Below are 20,042 nucleotides of genomic sequence, written 5' to 3' on the forward strand. Positions count from 1 at the left end.
TTATTCCTCCGTTATGATAACAAAAGAAATTAAACCCCCTGATGTAGGAGGACTCATGTTATTGCAATAATGTAATGTGTGGTCGATGAGAACTGCGTCAGCTTGTTATCTGTGTCAGCCAATTGCGACACAATAAAACCTGTAGCTTATGTCCAGTTGAAACTGGTTCCGGCTGCTCAAGTCACATGCACCTGTTGCTGAGGTTAGCGATAACGAGTGAAAGGAACCTTGGCCTAGCCCAGCTAACAATGAGGAATTGGCCCAGAAGCGGTCCTCTTCCGGGGGGCTGGAACTGATTGAATCGCTCGGAATTGGGTGTCGGACTTGGCCCGGAATCAAAATTAAAGACTGCCCAGAATCAGCCCAAGTACATCGCGTCGTTTTCGACTACCGGAATTCAGCTGACTTTGCCGGCATCTTACCAGAATACCCCCAGAAGCGGCCCGAGGCAAATTTGAATAAATGTATACAAAATGTTAATTTATTTTTATATCACAGAAACAATTTGAAAATATAGAAAAATAAATAATGAAATGTTAATTATATAAAGCAGCCCGTGTAATCATCTGCCAAAGAGTAGCCGCAATCGAGAGTAGCCCCGATTGGGCCAGATAACTACCACCGTAATTGGCCCGAGCCCCAAGTAATACATTTGGTCCAGATAAGTCACACCGGAATCGGCCCGAGGACAAGTACATTAGAGTGTCTAGTTTTAGAAACAGACGCCTCACAAGTCCTCAACTGGCAGCTTCATTAAATAGTATGCGCAAAACACCAGTCCCAACGTCAACAGTGAAGAGGCCGGGATGCTGGCCTTCTAGGCCTTCTAGGCAGAGTTGCAAAGAGAAAGCCATATCTCAGACTGGCCAATACAAAGAAAAGATTAAGATGGGAACACAAAAGAACACAGACACTGGACAGAGGAACTCTGCCTAGAAGACCTGCATCCCGGAGTCACCTCTTCACTGTTGACATTGAGACTGGTGTTTTGCAGGTACTATTTAATGAAGCTGCCAGTTGAGGACTTATGAGGCATCTGTTTCTCAAACTAGACACTCTAATGTACTTGTCCTCTTGCTCAGTTGTGCACCGGGGCCTCCCACTCATCTTTCTATTCTGGTTAGAGCCCGTTTGCGCTGTTCTGTGAAGGGAGTAGTACACAGCATTGTACGAGATCTTCAGTTTCTTGGCAATTTCTCACATGGAATAGCCTTCATTTCTCAGTACAAGAATATACTGACAAGTTTCAGAAGAAAGTGCCTTGTTTCTGGCCTTTTTGAGACTGTAATCAAACCCACAAATGCTGATGCTCCACATACTCAACTAGTCTAAAATAAGGCCAGTTTTATTGCTTCTTGAATCAGAACAACAGTTTTCAGCTGTGCTAACATAATTGCAAAAGGGTTTTCTAATGATCAATTAGCCTTTTAAAATGATACACTTGGATTAGCTAACACAATGTGCCATTGGAACACAGGAGTGATGGTTGCTGATAATGGGCCTCTGTACGCCTACGTAGATATTTCATAAAAAATATGCCATTTCCAGCTACAATAGTCATTTACATCATTAACAATGTCTACACTGTATGTCTGATCAATTTGATGTTATTTTAATGGATAAAAAATGTGCTTTTCTTTCAAAAACAAGGACATTTCTAAGTGACACCCAAACATTTGAACGGTAGTGTATATGCAAAACATATTTTGTATAATTTGTTGATAGCCTACATTTTCATTGGCTAAATGAAGTTTGAACTATCTTTTAAATGTTGTGCTATATTTAGTTAGAGATGGGTTAAAAATAGGCCCGTTGAAAAATAAATAGCATTAGTCTATTGCTGTCATTTGTTGGGTTCTGTTAAGCCCTTTTCTTTTCAAAATAAGTCAATTTTGTGTTTGCCGCAATATAACCATGAAAAGGAAAAACCAAAAAAGCGAGGTGCAAAACTTAAATTAATGCCGTAAGATAATAACCTGTTCGTATTTTCCCTATAAACAATGACTTGACTTATGCCTACTTTTGATATTACCCTAATAAAGTTCACAAACGTTTGTGAAAGTTTGCTGTGGTATGGTTATTATTTGGCTTAGCTATGCAGGCCTATAAAGGCAGTGAGCACCAGAGTTCCAAATTACTCCCGACAGTTGAACTTGAGGTAAGGAAGAATGCTTGAGGCCTACCAGTCACTCCTTTAATCTAATAATATACTGCTTATCTTTATTTAAAAAATATTCTGATAGAAAATTAACAAATGAGTCTCCTTCTATATGCCTATATCTGTAAAGCAGTAGCAGCCTATCTGACAAGTAGCCTACAAAGAAATACATGTCAGTGTCAGGTACAGTACATGGCGCACTATCTTTCTCTGGGTTGCTCTAGGGCTAGGCCTAAGCTTCTCTTCCTATATTTACATTTTAAATATTCATATCATACAGTGGTCCACCTAGGCCTATAGGACTACAGTATGCATGCAATGCCCTGAGGCATTTAGTGCTCAAATCTCTGACAGCTGAACCAGTGAGGTGGACAATTATTGTTTTCGGGAAGTAAAAACAAATGAAACAATAGGCTATAAAGTTTTGAATATGCTACACATCGAAACACAACAAATATGTTTTTTGTTATTTGTTATAGGCAGTTTTTAAGGACATGTAACTGTGGATCATTTGGCCAATATCACTTGATTATTGAGGGAGTTGGCAGCGCCCGGTCGGGGAATCTTTCTCTTTCTACTCTCGGGATCTGAACGGGTCTCTCAGGTCCGAACCAGCACGGGTCTGTTTGGGTCTTTTTTTCAGAACAAATCTGATTCTCCTCAGGTACATTCTGAACAGGTCTCTGTTTTAAAAATACAATAATTTATGCATATTGGGTCAGGTGGGAAAGCCACGTATCCATTTCAGAACAGTCCAACTTTTTGGACCCGTGAAGACATCTAATGTGCAGTAGCTAGCTATTTCTGAGAAGGAAATAGTATGTCAAGGCCACCTAACTAAAACCATTTTAAATGTAAACTTCAATGGGGTAACGCCAGAGTTGGGACGTCCCAAGGATTCCGGATAGCATGCACCCTCCCAGAATGGGTCCAAATAGACCCTGTGCTTTATGTGCTTTTCTACTGTAACACCCAAAGACACTAATATCCCTGACCCTTTTCTCATGCGTTTGTTTCTTTGTTTAAAACCAGCATCACATAGGCTTAGTGAGCTGTGCATATTCTCTTTTCTGCAAGCAATCCCTGAATAGATATGTGAAAACAGAACTCATACTTTCAACCATATTGTTCTTTGACATCAGGGCATTTGTGAAACAGTTGTTGTATTGTATGATTTGGCCCCGTCTTCAGTGAGCTCACCTGTTGAGGGGATCCACTACAATGGCTCGGGGGTGAGACATGTCCCCCTCCAGAAGAGTCTTCCTGGTTTGAGAGGCCCTCTCCAGTCTGGCCACACTAATAGTCTTCCTGTAGCCATCATTGGTCCAGTAGAGGTTATTGCCAATCCAGTCCACAGAGATCCCCTCAACATTGTCCAGGTCTGTAAGGTGATGGAACACCAATGTTATTGTTATCTGCCCCTGACATGACGTTCTTTTTTTTCTCAACTGTAAACGGATCCTTTAGAAAGTCTATTAACTGATGCATACAGACAGCGCAACTTTGTTATACATTTTAGTGACTAATACCATTCACAGAGATGTATAGCTAAGAAAAATCAATCAAAGTGTTCCTTTAGTCAATGAGACAGGAGTAAAGATGTTTCATATAAAGCAGGGATGGGAAACTTTAATCGGGGTGGGGTCCACAAAAAATCAGAACTCACGGGTCTGCGTATCCACACATGCAGTCAGATTCAGGCCCTAGCCTTTTGGGGGCCCTAAGTACAATTTTGATGGGGGGGGGGGGGGGCACCTTGCAAACAACCCCCCCCTATTGACAGTGAAGAGTTTTAGAGTTCCTTTCCTGCGATTCTACACATTTTGCCATAGGGTGGAGAGAAATGTTTAGATAGCTGGCTAAACTAACTTACCCATCTAAAACATGTTAGCTGACATGGGCTAATTGAGTGACTGTCACTGACGGAAGGAAATGAAAGGGGAATACCTAGTCAGTTGCACAACTGAATGCATTCAACTGAAATGTGTCTTCCGCATTTAACCCAACCCCTCTGAATCAGAGAGGTGCGGGGGGCTGCCATAATCGACATCCACATAACAAGAAAAAAACTGCTGATGCACAATTACATCTCGAAATTGCACATTGTGTATTATATTATTCCTAATTGATCCTTGTGCCTACAAAAGGTGACCCATCCCTGATATAAAGTATAATAAAAAATAAACCCACCATCTTTGAGGACCGTTTCCCGGCTGTTCCCATCTATTTTCTGCCGGCCTATGAGGAAACTGGTGGTGTCAGCGAAGTAGATTTGTCCTGACTCTGTGTGGTAGTCGATGGCTCTGGGGTTGACCAGGTCCTCAATCGGGACCATGTGCTCATCACTGGACTTCACATTCAAGTCCAGGCCTCGGATGACCCCTGGCCGACCTTTACCATAGAACAGGAAGAGGTCGTGTTTGGGTTCTAGAATGCAAAAAAAGAGAAGGGTTCTTTACTCTACTTATTGTCAGTTAATTGGTGTAATTCTTCAATGCTGCTGATCCCAGAATTAACTTCTTATGGCTGCAGGGGCAGTATTGAGTAGCTTGGATGAAAGGTGCACAGAGGTTCCCAGAGTAAACGGCCTGCTCCTCAGTCATAGTTGCTAATATATGCATATTATTATTAGTATTGGATAGAAAACACTCTAAAGTTGCTAATATATGCATATTATTATTAGTATTGGATAGAAAACACTCTAAAGTTTCTAAAACTGTTTGAATTATGTCTGTGAGTATAACAGAACTCATATGGCAGGCAAGAACCTGAGAAATTCTACTTCCTGTTTGGATTTTTTCTGAGGCTGCTAGATTTTCAACCAAGCTCCCAATGAAATTACAGCGAGATACGGCTTCCACTAGATGTCAACAGTCAATAGAACATTGTCTGATGACTCTAATGTGAAGGGGGGCCGAAGGAGACAGGAATGAGTAATCACTGCCATGAGGTGACCACGCATTGAACACGCGCATTCACGTGATAGGCAGCTCCGTTCCATCTCTCAACTGAAGTCAATGTAATTCTCCGGTTGGAACGTTATTCAAGATGTATGTTAACAACATTCTTAAGATTGATTCAATACATCGTTTGACATGTTTCTACTGACTGTTACGGAACTTTTCGACATTTCGTCACGTTATAGTGGACGCGCTTTGTGACTTTGGAATTGTTTACCAAACGCGCTAACCAAAGTAGCTAATTGGACATAAATAACGGACATTATCGAACAAATCAAGCATTTATTGTGGACCTGGGATTCCTAGGACTGCATTCTGATGAAGTTCATCAAAGGTAATGAAACATTTATTTAGCATTTTCTGGTTTCTGTTGACTCCAACATGGCGGCTAATTTGGCTATTGTTCTGAGCGCCGTCTCAGATTATTGCATGGTTTGCTTTTTCCGTAATAGTTTTTTAAAATCTGACACAGCGGTTGCATTAAGGAGAGGTATATCTATAATTCCATGTGTATAACTTGTATTATCATCTACATTTATGAAGAGTATTTCTGTTGAAACGATGTGGCTATGCAAAATCACTTGATGTTTTTGGAACTAGTGAATGTAACGCGCCAATGTAAACTCAGATTTTTTTATATAAATATGAACTTTATCAAACAAAACATGCTTGTATTGTGTAACATGAAGTCCTATGAGTGTCATCTGATGAAGATCATCAAGGGTTAGTGATTAATCTTAGCTCTATTTCTGCTTTTTGTGACTGCTATATTTCGCTGGAAAAATGGCTGTGCTTATTGTGGTTTGGTGGTGACCTAACATAATCGTTTGTAGTGCTTTCGCTGAAAAGCATATTTGAAATCGGACACTTTTGTGGGATTAACAACAAGATTACCTTTAAAATGATATAAGACACATGTAGGTTTGAGGAATTTTAATTATGAGATATCTGTTGTTTGAATTTGGCGCCCTGTTAAAGCCTCTAACATTCCACGTTGTCCTAATCTGAGACGGCCAGGCTCATCTATTCTCCTTGATGGGAGAAGTAATCAGTGCTAATGACTGTGTCACCTTCAATCACATTTATGTTGCAAACTGGCATTGCAGTGAGAGGGAGAAAATGGCTAAAGAACACTGAGAAAGCAGTAGTCGTGTGAGCCATACTCAGTGTTCTTGCGCTAGCTAGCTTGGCCTGAAATAACTATATGAAAGTCAGGAGAGAGACTAAAAAGCGACTGTTAACTTTAATGCACAGACATGAACATTATCTAATTTGAAAGGCAAAACTGAGGTAGCTCCACCCAGCACCAGTCACTCTGGGGGTTCTGTGTGGGACCCTAGGGATCCTCCAGGGCTACAAAGAAAGAACCAGACCTCTCCTCACTCTGCCTCTACCCAGGAGACCATACTGCCGTGTGTGAGACAGACCACACATGCATCACTTCAATTTATCATCCTGTGAGGGAGAGTCAGGCTACCCCAAGAGACAATTAAGCATTGTATGAGACCCAGATCACAAACCCCACCATGACTGGCTGCGATGCGGCATGAAGAAGCACAACCATTTAGCACTGAATCTCATTAGGCTAAGGGAAGAGAGAGCCGGTGTCATCAGAATATCTAGCAAAGAGGTATAAATCAAATGTGTCACGGAGGGAGAAGGCGCTCCGCTACGCCCGATCGAAATACGGTGGACCTCTGATTGTGTGATCAATTTGATCTTCTGCTTTTACTGTCAACTACACAATGTCCATGGATTGATCATCAAGCTAACAAATGCAGATGATCTTAAAACTCCATTATGGCCATAATGAATCACGACTACTGACAGGTCAATAGTGGGACATAATTTTCAAATGGGCAAGTCTCAACCAGCGTTTGTCTTCATCACTGTCTATCTGACTATCTGAGGCAGTGCGATATACATGGTCCATGTAGAAGAGATCCTCACTAGTGTCAACAGAAAGACCTATACAGTATGCATGACACACATCCTGATATATCTGAGATACTGTATGTGGACAGAAACACTGATGGCAATACAAAATAGGTGTTAAAGTGATAGGACACACATTTTTAGTTTGAGGGAACTAAATTTCATCCTTCGTACCTTGTTTTTATACAGTACTTTCAGGAATATAGGCTATGTTAATAACATAATGGGATGAGGGACAGATGTGACACTGACTTTTGCAGTATTGTCCGTCGCTCCCCATACTGAAGCCTGTCCGACATCGACAGGTCCTGGACTTGTAGCTACCGCTCAGCAGACAGATGTGGGAGCATCCACCTGGCTTTCCGTACAGGTCCGTCTCACACGCGTGACTCCTAACTAGAGGATGGGAGGAGTAGGGAAGTCCATTAGCGACTCATCAAATATAACTGCAACACGATGATTTGACTGTACATTAATTAAGTGAAGCAGAAAACTCTCAGATTCACAAAATATTTGTCACATGTAGGCTACAGATACATTTGACAACAGCAAATTTGATGCAGAAAACTCTGAGCTTGTGCGTCACAAGCACTGCACATTTGACACCAGCAAGCAAGCACATTTAGTACCCTGACAAACATGTCCTTTACCTTTTGGTTGAGTGAGTCTGTGGTAAACACGTATTGCTCCTCTGGAACTCCCCAGGCTGGTTAGTGTCCTGGGTTCTGTGGTGTTAAACCGATGGATCTTGAAGATGTCCATGGTATTCCCAATGGAGGGGTCAGAATGAGTGGCATACAGGTAGTTCTCAAAGACAGCTAATCCATGGATGTAGGACACCTGAAACAGAGAATAACAATACAATGACATGCAACATAAAAAAGTTTAAACCCCGCAAAATAAAAACTTGTATTACACAAAACAACTCTGTGAGCTCCAGGATCTAAGACATGAGAGAAAATGTGTGTGTGTGTGTGTTTGTATTCCCCAAAATACACAGGGTCATGAAGTGGGCACAACCCTCTGGGAGCATAATATTAATGATAATAATAATGATAATAATAATAATAGGGTGGGTGCTTAAACACTGAGTGTTCAAAACATTACGAACACCTTCCTAATATTGAGTTGCACTCCCCACTTTTGCCCTCAGAACAGCCTCAATTAGTCAGGGCATGGACTATACAAGGTGTTGAAAGCGTTCCACAGCGATGCTGGCCCATGTTGACTTACAATGCTTCCCACAATTGTGTCAAGTTGGATGGATGTCCTTTTGGTGGTGGACCAGTATTGATACACACAGGAAACTGTTGATCTTGAAAAACCCAGCAGCATTGCAGTTCTGGCACCTACTACCATACCCCGTTCAAAGGCACTTAAAAATGTTGTCATGCCCATTCACCCTCTGAATAGCACATATACACAATCAAGGACTAGGCCTCTTTGTTCTCCATTTCCGCCTGAATGACATGCCCAAAGTAAACTGCCTGTAGCTCAGGCCCTGAAGCCAGGATATTTGTAATTTTTATTTAACTAGGCAAGTCAGTTAAGAACAAATTCTTATTTTCAAAGACAGCCTAGGAACAGTGGGTTAACTGCCTTGTTCAGGGAAAATATTTTTACCTTGTCAGCTCAGGTATTCGATCTTGCAACCTTCCGGTTACTAGTCCAACGCTCTCACCACTAGGCTACCTGCCTCCCCGATATGCATATAATTGGTACCATTGGGAAAAAAACGATTTGAAGTTTGTAGAAATTTTAAAATAGTGTAGGAGACTATAACATAATAGATATGGTAGGAGAAAATCCAAAGAAAAACCAAACAGATTTTTTGGGGAGAGACCATCCTCTTAGAAATACAAGAGTAAGGTCATATTGAAAATTAGCTCCCTGAATGCAATTCATATGGCTTCCACAGGGTGTCAGTAATCTATGCTCAAGATTTCAGGCTTGTGACTTCAAAAACAAATAAGAAATATCAGTTTTAGCAGAAGGAGATAGTCTTGGTAATTCGTGTTTGTGTGCGCCATGAAGACAGTACGCACCTGCTAAAATCGGTTTCCTATTGAACATACTTCTTTCCGTAAGAAATATTATAGTTTGATTACATTTTAGGGTATATGAGGAGTAAGTAGAAATGTATTTTGACTTGTTGAAACAAAGTTTAGGGGTAGATTTTTGGATTCCTTTCTCTGCATATTGAACGAGTGGATTACTAAAATCGATAACGCCAACTAAACTGACTTTTTGGGATATAAAGAAGGACTTTATCTAACAAAACGACACTACATGTTATAGCTGGGACCTTTTGGATGACAAGGCAGAGGAAGATTTTCAAAAAGTAAGTGAATATTTAATCGTTATTTGTGAATGTATGAAACCTGTGCCGGTGAAAAAATATTTTGATGCGGGGCGCCGCCCTCAAACAATCACATGTCATGTTTTCGCTGTAATAGCTCCTGTAAATCGGACAGTGAGGTTAGATTAACAAGAATTTAAGCTTTCAGACAATATAAGACTATAAGATATGTACATAAATGTTTAAAATCCATAATATTTCTGAAATTTTATTTGAACTGCGCGCCCTCCAGTTTCACCGGAAGTTGTCCCGCTAGCGGGACTTCTATCCCTAATTAATCTGTCTCCTCACCTTCATCTTCACTGGTTGAAGAGGATTTAACAAGTGACATCAAGAAGGGATCCTAGCTTTCACCTGGATTCACCTGGTCAATCTATGCCATGGAAATAGGTTAATGTTCTTAATGTTTTGTACACTCAGTGTATGTGTCCTATTTCACACATATAGAGTGCCTTCGGAAAGTATTCAGACCCCTTGACTTTTTCCACATTCTTTTTACATTACAGCCTTATTCTAAAATGGATTAAATACTTTTTGGGATGACAAAGCGAGAAAAAAAAACTAAAACAGAAATACCTTATTTACATAAGTATTCACAACCCTTTGCTATGACACTCGAAATTGAGCTAAGCTGCATCCTGTTTCCATTGATCATGCTTGAGATGTTTCTACAACTTGATTGGAGTCCACCTGTGGTAAATTCAATTGATTGGACATGATTTTGAAAGGCACACACCTGTCTGTTTAAAGTCCCTCAGTTGACAGTGCATGTCAGAGCAAAAATCAAGCCCTGAGGTCTAAGGAATTGCCTGTAGAGCTCTGAGACATGATTGTGTCAAGGCTCAGATCTGGGGAAGGGTACCAAAACATTTCTGCAGTATCGAAGGTCCCCAAGAACACAGTGGTCTCCATCATTCTTAAATGGAAGAAGTTTGGAACAACCAAGACTCTTCCTAGAGCTGTCTGCCCGGCCAAACTGAGCAATCGAGGGAGAAGGGAGTTGACCAAGAACCCGATGGTCAATCTGACAGAGCTCTAGAGTTCCTCTGAGGAGAAGGGAGAACCTTCCAGAAGGATAACCATCTCTGCAGCACTCCACCAATCAGGCCTTTATGGTAGAGTGGCCAGACGGAAGCCAGTAAAAAAAGTAAAAGGCACATGATATCCCACTTGGAATTTAACAAAAGGCACCTAAAGACTCTGACCATGAGAAAAAAAATGAAAGCAAGATTGAACTCTTTGGCCTGAATGCCAAGTGTCACGTCTGGAGGAAACCTGGCACCATCACTATGGTGAAGCATCATGCTGTGGGGATGTTCTTCAGCAGCAGGGACTGGGAGATTAGTTAGGATCGAGAAACAGATGAACGGAGGAAAGTACAGAGAGATGCTTGATGAAAACCTGCTCCAGAGCGATCAGGACCTCAGACTAGGGCGAAGGTTCACCTTCCAACAGGACAACGACCCAAAGCACACAGCCAAGAGAACACAGGAGTGGATTCGGGATGAGTCTGAATGTCCTTGAGTGGCCCAGCCAGAGTCCGGACTTGATCCCGATCTAACATCTCTGGAGAGACCTGAAAATAGCAGTCCAGCGTCACTCCCCATCCAACCTGACAAAGCTTGAGAGGATCTGCAGAGAAAAATGGGAGAAACTCCCCAAATACAGGTGTGCCATGCTTGTAGCGTCATACCCAAGAAGACTCGAGGCTGTATTCACTGCCAAAGGTGCTTCAACAATGTAATGAGTAAAGGGTATGAATACTTATGTTTTTCTATTTTAATACATTTGCAAACATTAAAAAATAAAAAATAAAAAATGGTTTTGTCATTATGGGTGTGGAGTGACGAGGGGGAAAAAACATTTAATCAATTTTAGAATAAGTCTGACGTAACAAAATGTGGAAAAAGTCAAACGGTTGGAATACTTTCCGAAAGCACTGTACAAAATCAAATCCAATCAAACTTTATTGGTCACATACACATGGTTAGCAGATGTTAATACGAGTGTAGCGAAATGCTTATGCTTCTAGTTCCGTGCAGTAATATCTAACAAGTAATCTAACAAATTCACAACGACTACCTTATACACACAAATTTAAAGGGACGAATAAGAAGAACTTTCCACCTTCTCCACTACTGTCCCGTCAATGTGGATGGAGGGGTGCTCCCTCTGCTGTTTCCTGAAGTCCGGGGGGCCCTCACCTCCTCCCTGTAGGCTGTCTCGCCGTTGTTGGTAATCAAGCCTACCACTATAGTGTTGTCTGCAAACTTGATGATTGAGATGGAGGCGTGTATGGCCACGCAGTCATGGGTGAACAGGGAGAACAGGAGAGGGCTGAGAAAGCACCCTTGTGGGGCCCCAGTGTTGAGGATCAGCGGGGTGGAGATGTTGTTTCCTACCTTCACCACCTGGGGGCGGCCCGTCAAAGTCCAGGACACAATTGCACAGGGCGGGGTCGAGACCCAGGGTCTCGAGCTTAATGACAAGTTTGGAGGGTACTATGGTTTTAAATGCTGAGCTGTAATCAATGAACAGCATTCTTACATAGGTATTCCTCTTGTCCAGATGGGATAGGGCAGTGTGCAGTGTGATGGCAATTGCGTCGTCTGTGGACCTATTCGGGCGGTAAGGAAATGCGAGTGGGTCTATGGTATCAGGTAAGGTGCAGGTGATATGATCCTTGACTAGTCTCTCAAAGCACTTCATGATGACAGAAGTGAATGCTACGGGGCGATAGTCATTTAGTTCAGTTACCTTAACTTTCTTGGGAACAGGAACAATGGTGGCCATCTTGAAGCATGTGGGGAAAGCATACCGGGATAGGGACTGATTGAATATGTCCGTAAACACTCCAGCCAGCTGGTCTGCGCATGCTCTGAGGGCGCGGCTAGGGATGCCTTCTGGGTCGGCAGCCTTGCGAGGGTTAACACGTTTAAATGTTTTACTCACGTTGGCCACGGAGAAGGAGAGCTCACAGGCTTGGTAGCTGGCCATGTCATGCACTGTATTGTTCTCAAAGCGAGCAAAGGAGTTGTTTTATTTGTCTGGGAGCAAGACGTCGATGTCCGCGACGAGGCTGGTTTTCTTTTTGTAATGCGTGATTGACTGTAGACCCTGCCACATACGTCTCGTGTTTGAGGCGTTGAATTGCGACTCTACTTTGTCTCTATACTGACGCTTTGCTTGTTTGATTGCCTTGCGGAGGGAATAACTACACTGTTTGTATTGTGGTCATGTTTCCAGGCACGAATGCTGCCATCAATCCACGGTTTCTAGTTAGGGAAGGTTTTAATATTCTCAGTGGGTACAACATCTCCGATGCACTTGCTAATAAACTCGCACACCGACTCTGCGTATACGTCAATGTTATTGTTTGAGGCTACCAGGAACATATCCCAGTCCATGTGATCGAACAAATCTTGAAGCGTGGAATCAGATTGGTCAGACCAGCGTTGGATAGACCTGAGCACGGGCGTTTCCCGTTTTAGTTTCTGCCTATAGGATGGGAGCAACAAAATGGAGTCATGGTTCGATTTGCCAAAGGGAGGGCGGGGAAGGGCTTTGTATGCATCAGGGAAGTTAGAGTAGCAATGGTCCAGAATGCTACCAGCTCGTGTCGCGCATTTGATATGCTGATAGAATTTAGGAAGCTTTGTTCTCAGATTAGCTTTGTTAAAATCCACAGCTACAATAAATGCAGCCTCAGGATATATGGTTTCCAGTTTACATAGAGTCCAGTGAAGTTCTTTCAGGGCCGTCAAGGTATTTGCTTGGCGGGGATATACACGGCTGTGACTATAATCGAAGAGAATTCTCTTGCGAGACAATGCGGTCGGCATTTGATTGTAAGGAATTTTAAGTCAGGTGAACAAAAGGACTTGAGTTCCTGTATGTTGTTATGATTACACCATGAGTCGTTAATCATAAGGCATACACCCCTGCCCTCCTTCTTACCAGAGAGATGTTTGTTTCTGTTAGTGCAATGCATGAAGAAACCGGGTGGCTGTACCGACTGACAACATATCTCGAGTGAGCCATGTTTCGGTGAAACAGAGAATGTTACAATCTCTGATGTCTCTCTGTGAGGCAACTCGTGCCTTGATTTCGTCCACCTTGTTGTCTAGAGATTGGACATTGGCGAGTAATATGATCGGAAGCGGTGGATGGTGTGCTCGCCTTCTAAGTCTGACCAGTAGGCCGCTCCGTCTGCCTCTCCTGCGACGACCGCGTTGTTTTGGGTCGGCCTCTGGGATAAGATCCCATGTCCAGGGTGGAGGTCCGAACAAAGGATCCGCTTCGGGAAAGTCGTATTCCTGGTCATAATGTTGTTAACTTGACATCGCTTTTATATCCAATAGTTCTTCCCGCTTGTATGTAATAACACTTGAGATTTTCTGGGCTAACAATATAAGAAATGATACATAAAAATACATTACTATACATTACTGCATAGTTTACTAAGGACCTGAAGCTAGGCGACCATATTGCTTGTCATATTCGTCCTCTACAAGTGTGTTTTAATACATATTTGTGAATTGGAAATTAGTTTTTTTGCATATCGCAACTCCCGTGAGACACCATCGGAAATGGAGTGTGGGGTCACAACCAGGTTCTGCTACCATCAATGACAACCCTTAAGGAATTAGGGTTAAATGCCTTTCTCCAGAGCACAGACAGATTTTTCACCTTGTCGCCTTGCCCTCCACGCTACATTTACTATGTCGACACCCTCCATGTGTGTACGCACACACACACACACACACACACACACACACACACACACACACACACACACACACACACACACACACACACACACACACACACACACACACACACACACACACACACACACACACACAGGACAGGGTTGGGTGAGTAGTGTTCACAGGAAGTGAGCCTAAACCCACTGGGCCTCACCTCAACACTGGGGCGGAAAAACATGTGGCACAAGAATAACAACAACCAGGAAACCAGTGAACCATCATGTTTTTAGGAACACAGTGCTTCAAATATTAATATCAACCAGTCTATTTCAAGGCTGTGTAATTTTTGGAATTCACAAAGTTTTTGGTAATACCAATGGTATTCACTAAGTTTATGGTTTATATTTCGGAAAATATATATTTTTTATTATTCAAATATTTTACATGTGAAGGCCACACGCAGGACCAGAGATAATTACAGACATCTGTGATAATCTGAAATACCCAAAAGGGCCACTAGATGTCTTGTGATAGATAACATAAAATCCTTTAAAATTCTGGTAGTTTTTTGGTAAACTTTGAAAGTTTCCAGTAATATACCCTCCCTTTGCAACCCTATTTTTGACTCAACCTGCATATTGTATTGTATTTTTTGTATTGGTTTGAACCCTGTGATGTATGAGCTGAAATGTAAGTGGAATAGAAATAAAATGGATTTAGACGCAACACTACATCGTCTGCCAGTAGAAAAAGTTAAATATGTCTTTCATTTGTCATGGAGATGATATGCAGAGGTCTGCTGAGGCCACACATTTATGAACAGAAAGAGGCATCATTATCCTAAGAACACCTGCACACACAATAAGGTGTATTTCATATGCCTTGGCCTCTTTCTTTCCCTCCATCATTATAGCCTACAATATGAGTCTCCCTCACACTACAGTAGGTCGCTTTCAAGGAGCCTCCTTTTGAATAATGATATTCCCTAATTAGACCTATCCTTCTCCAAAGTGTAGTACTGTAAGAAGGACTAAGGACTAAGGTTCATTTGTAAGCGACCTCATCTCACATCCTCTAACTCATCCACACTAATGAATCACCATGCAGTATCCCAGTGAAATCCATATTCAAGCCATATCAAACCTTTTGTCTGCAACACAAATGGCACCCTATCCTTATATGTGCATTTCTTTTGACCAGGGCCTATAGGGTTCTGGTAAAAAGTAGTGCACTACTGTATATAGGGAATATGGTGCCATTTGGGATGCATACCATGTCTGTACTCTACAGTAACTGTCACGCCCTGATCTGTTTCACCTGTCCTTGTGCTTGTCTCCACCCCCTCCAGGTGTCGCTCATCATCCCTGGTGTATTTATACCTGTGTTTTCTGTCTCTCTGTGCCAGTTCATCTAGTTTGCCAAGTCAACAAGCGGTTATCTCCTAAATCCTATTTTCCCCAATCTCTGCTTTTCGTAGTCCTCGTGGTTTTGACCCTTGCCTGTCCTGACACTGAATCCGCCTGCCTGACCATTCTTCCTGCCCTGACCTCGAGCCTGCCTAATGCCTTATTCTGTTTTGACTCGAACCTGGTTACTGAACCCCTGCCTGTCCAGACCTCGAGAATGTTTAATGCCCTGTACTGTTTGGACTCTGACCTGGTTTATGAACGGTTGCCTGTACCCGACCTGCCTAGTGCCTACCCCTTGTGTTATAATAAATATCAGACCTGAACCGTCTGCCTCCTGTGTCTGCATATGGATCTCGCCTTGTGCCCTTATAGCAACATGGGCAAGATAAAAGTCATACAGTAGCTAGAAGAAAGGAATAATCAGTTGCCCTGAAATGCCCTCCCAACCAAGTCTAGTTTTAGAAAGATGTTACTGTAGTTGTCAGTCTGTATTAAGGAAGGTTTGATATCAGTTTTGTGTTAGTATGTGATGCTTTCAGGATTTGAACCCACAACCTTGGCTTTGCTAGCGCCATGCTCTTAACCACTGAGCCACAAATTGGACAAACACATTTCAGATTGTTTCCTCATATTATCCATATAAACATCCACAGACTATGTGGTATGTAAGCTGTAAACTCAAGAAGACAATCATCAGAAGCAGAGCTCAGCTCAGCAACAACAGAATGAAGCTTGACACTCACTTGACTCCGCTGGATGACTGCATGCCTGTTCTTCCCATTGTAATCCACTACTTCAATGTAATCCAGGTAGGAGTCTGCCCAGTACACCAGCTTCTTGACCAAGTCCAGGGCCACAGCTGTGGGTTGCTCTGTCTTGTAATCCACCAGTCTGGTTCGGTTGGTGCCGTCCATGTGGCACCGCTCCACCTTGGCTACGTTCCCATAGTCAGTGAAGAACAGCATCCTGTATGAAGATGATATAGACATTTGTATAAATATGCCACTTAGCAGATGCTTATATTCAAAGTGACTTACAGTAGAGTGAGTGAATACATAGTTGGCATAATAGGGGTATGTGATGCCTGCAGGACTTGAACCCGTAACCTTTGCGTTGCTAGCACCATACTCTAACCAATTGAACACAGGTTCCAGGAAGAGAAATAACAGTAAATATATGCTTAACATAAGCACATTAGATAGCCCTTGAGTGTAAATCATTGTTGAGGATTTCTGAATACAGTATTCTGCCTTTTACTGTCAATAAATTCCCTGGTTTTCCCGAAATCCGGGACGGAAGATTCCCAGAAACAGGAGGGAATTATTGAAAGTTCCCAGAATTTTGCAACTCTAGTCATGCTTATATACACCAACACAATAATAGCTTATGGTTATTCATGCCCGGTGCCTTATTCATTCATGGTTATTATTCAGGCATATCCACACAACGTTTTGTAACCATTACTGCACAATTACTGCATTTTAACGCCAACTACCAAGGACAGTTATAAATGAACGCAAGTGACTGTATATAGCCTACAGGTATACAAATTGAAGGAGATGACATTAATAAAAACAGATACTTCAAGAAGAATTGTGACAAAACCCATTCCTCAAGGTCTAATTGCAGGCATAGTATGAAAATAAAGTTAGTCCATTGAACCTTATCATTGTAAGTCTTATCAATTAAACTATTCATTTCCTGATTCTATCTACATGTACAGAAAAGGAAATGGTGTATCAGGGCCAGCATGGTATTGTAGTGTTGTATGGCTGTCTAAACAAACCTCCCACGAATACCCACTGTTAAGTTAGCAGTCTATAGCCAGTTCGTTCAAGGAATCACCTCTTATACAGTATCTAATTGGAAATGCTTTTGCTTTAAACCAACCATTCAATGTGTAGTGCCATATACCTAATTAAAGGAAGACAAAATGTATTCACAAATCTGGTTTCTTTAAAAGACGGAAAGAAAGCGACAATACAAACTCTAGACGCGGGGCACTGGGAGTCTCAGTTTATTCTCCTTTCTTTACATGAGCACTATTGCAAAGAAAGTAATTGATAAGTAATTTCCCCCAAATTCCCAGGTTTTCCAGAAATCCCGGTTGGAAGATTCCCAGAATCAGGTCGGAATAGGCAGGAAACTCCGAACCTTCCAATCAGGATTTCTAGAAAACCAGGGAATTTTGAGAAAGTTACCGGAATTTTGCAACCTCTAAATTGATGTGGAAGCATCAGGGCTGCCATGCTCATGGTTTCATTGTGGCTTTCTGAGGCATACAGCACCAGGCCAGAGAGGACGATAACAAGAGAGCGAGACAGTCAGGGAGCTGAGGGGAGCTGGAGCCAGAGAGCCCACTTAATCCATACAAGTCAAGTCAGGAGAGATATAGTGGTGACCTTTGAACCCCGAGATACATGCTGGGATGAAAAATAGCCTCCTTCAGCGAGAAAAACAACTCCCTGAACAGGTGAGCCTCTATGTGGCATACCAATGATGGGTTTCTGGGATTAGGATTGTTGCTGATACAGTGCAATTAGGAATTCAGGAGACACAACAAGGTTTGTAGTTTACGTTGAAACAAACAGTATGAAAATAATCCTCGGTCATGATGGTCTTTGCAAGTCTTATCTGAAGTCTATTTTCTTTCCCCTTTGTAAATGTATTTTGTGAACGTTTACGATAGTTGTTTAGAACCACAAGAAGCAGGTTTCTCTTCAAAACATCTGGGGTGACATTTAGGTTGTACCATGACCTCCATCAAACAGACAATGACTACCGACTCATTATACACATAATATATCAAGGTATTGTTGCTTTTGTATTTTTATCCATGGATTATTAAATAACCATGAAAGATGCTGTAGATATAGGGACCGAATAGAGAAGTTGAATTTACATTCACTTTGTGATTTCAGTGACAATTAGATTGAAAAGATAACAGCCCTACTGCTCTCCACATCTTCAAATAGGAAGTGGTTACATCCAATCATCCAATTCCTCACCTACTCAATCCTAACTTGGAGGCCTGCACTGCAGAGAACATACAACAACAGATAATATGAGGAGAGAGCGCACTTGGTTTCATATTGTTGAGGATGTATTTATCTAAAGGGTTTAGAGGGGTTTAAAGTACGTACAGTGCCTCCAGAAAGTATTCAGACCCCTTGACTTTTTCCACATTTTGTTACGTTACAGGCTTATTCGAAAATAAATAAATACATACAAATCTCCATCAATCTACACACAATACAGGTTAAACGCAAAGCAAAAACAGGTTTTCATATTTTTGTGGAAATTTATACAAATATTTTTTGGCAGTGATTGCAGCCTTGAGTCTTCTTGGGTATGATACTACAAGCTTGGCATCCCTGTATTTGGGGAGTTTCTCCCATTCTTCTCTGCAAATCCTCTCAAGCTTTGTCAGGTTGGTTGGGGAGCGTCGCTACACAGCTATTTTCAGGTCTCCCCAGAGATGTTCGATTGGGTTCAAGTCCGGGCTCTGGCTGGACCACTCAAGGACATTCGGAGTCTTGTCCCGAAGCCACTCCTGCATTGTCTTGGCTGTGTGCTTAGGGTCATTGTCCTGTTGGAAGGGGAACCTTCGCCCCAGTCTGAGGTACTGATTGCGCTGGACCAGGTTTTCATCAAGGATCTCTGTACTTTGCTCCATTAATCTTTCCCTAGACCCTGACTACTTCCGGCGCCGACAGAGATGGCCGCCTCGCTTCGCGTTCCTAGGAAACTATGCAGTATTTTGTTTTTTTACGTGTTATTTCTTACATTGGTACCCCAGGTAATCTTAGGTTTCATTACATACAGTCGGGAGGAACTACTGAATATAAGAGCAACGTCAACTCACTATCATTACGACCAGGAATATGACTCTCCCGAAGCGGATCCTGTATTTTGCCTTCTACCCAGTACAATGGATCGGATCCCAGCCGGCGACCCTAAACAACGACGCCGTAAAAGGGGCAAACGAAGCGGTCTTCTGGTCAGGCTTCGGAGACGGGCACATCGCGATCCACTCCCTAGCATACTACTCGCCAATGTCCAGTCTCTTGACAACAAGGTTGATGAAATCCGAGCAAGGGTAGCATTCCACAGAGATATCAGAGACTGTAACGTTCTTTGCTTCACGGAAACATGGCTCACTCGAGAGACGCTAACGGAGTCGGTGCAGCCAGCTGGTTTCTTCACGCATCGCGCCGACAGAAACAAACATCTTTCTGGTAAGAAGAGGGGCGGGGGGGGTATGCCTTATGATTAACGAGACGTGGCGTGATAATAACAACATACAGGAACTCAAGTCATTCTGTTCACCTGACTTAGAATTCCTCACAATCAAATGTCGACCGCATTATCTACCAAGGGAATTCTCTTCGATTATAATCACAGCCGTATATATTCCCCCCCAAGCAGACACATCGATGGCCCTGAACGAACTTTATCTGACTCTATGTAAACTGGAAACCACACATCCTGAGGCTGCATTCATTGTAGCTA

General features: G+C 42.3%; 1 protein-coding gene across 1 annotated transcript in view; it reads right to left on the reverse strand.

Moving 5' to 3' along the window:
* Positions 1–20,042, reverse strand: part of LOC139546650 (low-density lipoprotein receptor-related protein 1B-like) — a 462,326-nt gene that overhangs the window by 225,886 nt on the left and 216,398 nt on the right. Inside the window, exons 8-12 of the mRNA XM_071355272.1 lie at positions 16,274–16,496; positions 7,704–7,893; positions 7,306–7,449; positions 4,349–4,585; positions 3,359–3,539 (exon numbers count right to left, since the gene is read on the reverse strand). Coding sequence (XP_071211373.1) covers positions 3,359–3,539; positions 4,349–4,585; positions 7,306–7,449; positions 7,704–7,893; positions 16,274–16,496 — 975 coding nt within the window. The remainder of the gene's footprint in view (positions 1–3,358; positions 3,540–4,348; positions 4,586–7,305; positions 7,450–7,703; positions 7,894–16,273; positions 16,497–20,042) is intronic.

The sequence above is a fragment of the Salvelinus alpinus genome, chromosome 20 (genome assembly GCF_045679555.1).
Source record: "Salvelinus alpinus chromosome 20, SLU_Salpinus.1, whole genome shotgun sequence".
Taxonomy (NCBI): Eukaryota; Metazoa; Chordata; class Actinopteri; order Salmoniformes; family Salmonidae; genus Salvelinus; species Salvelinus alpinus.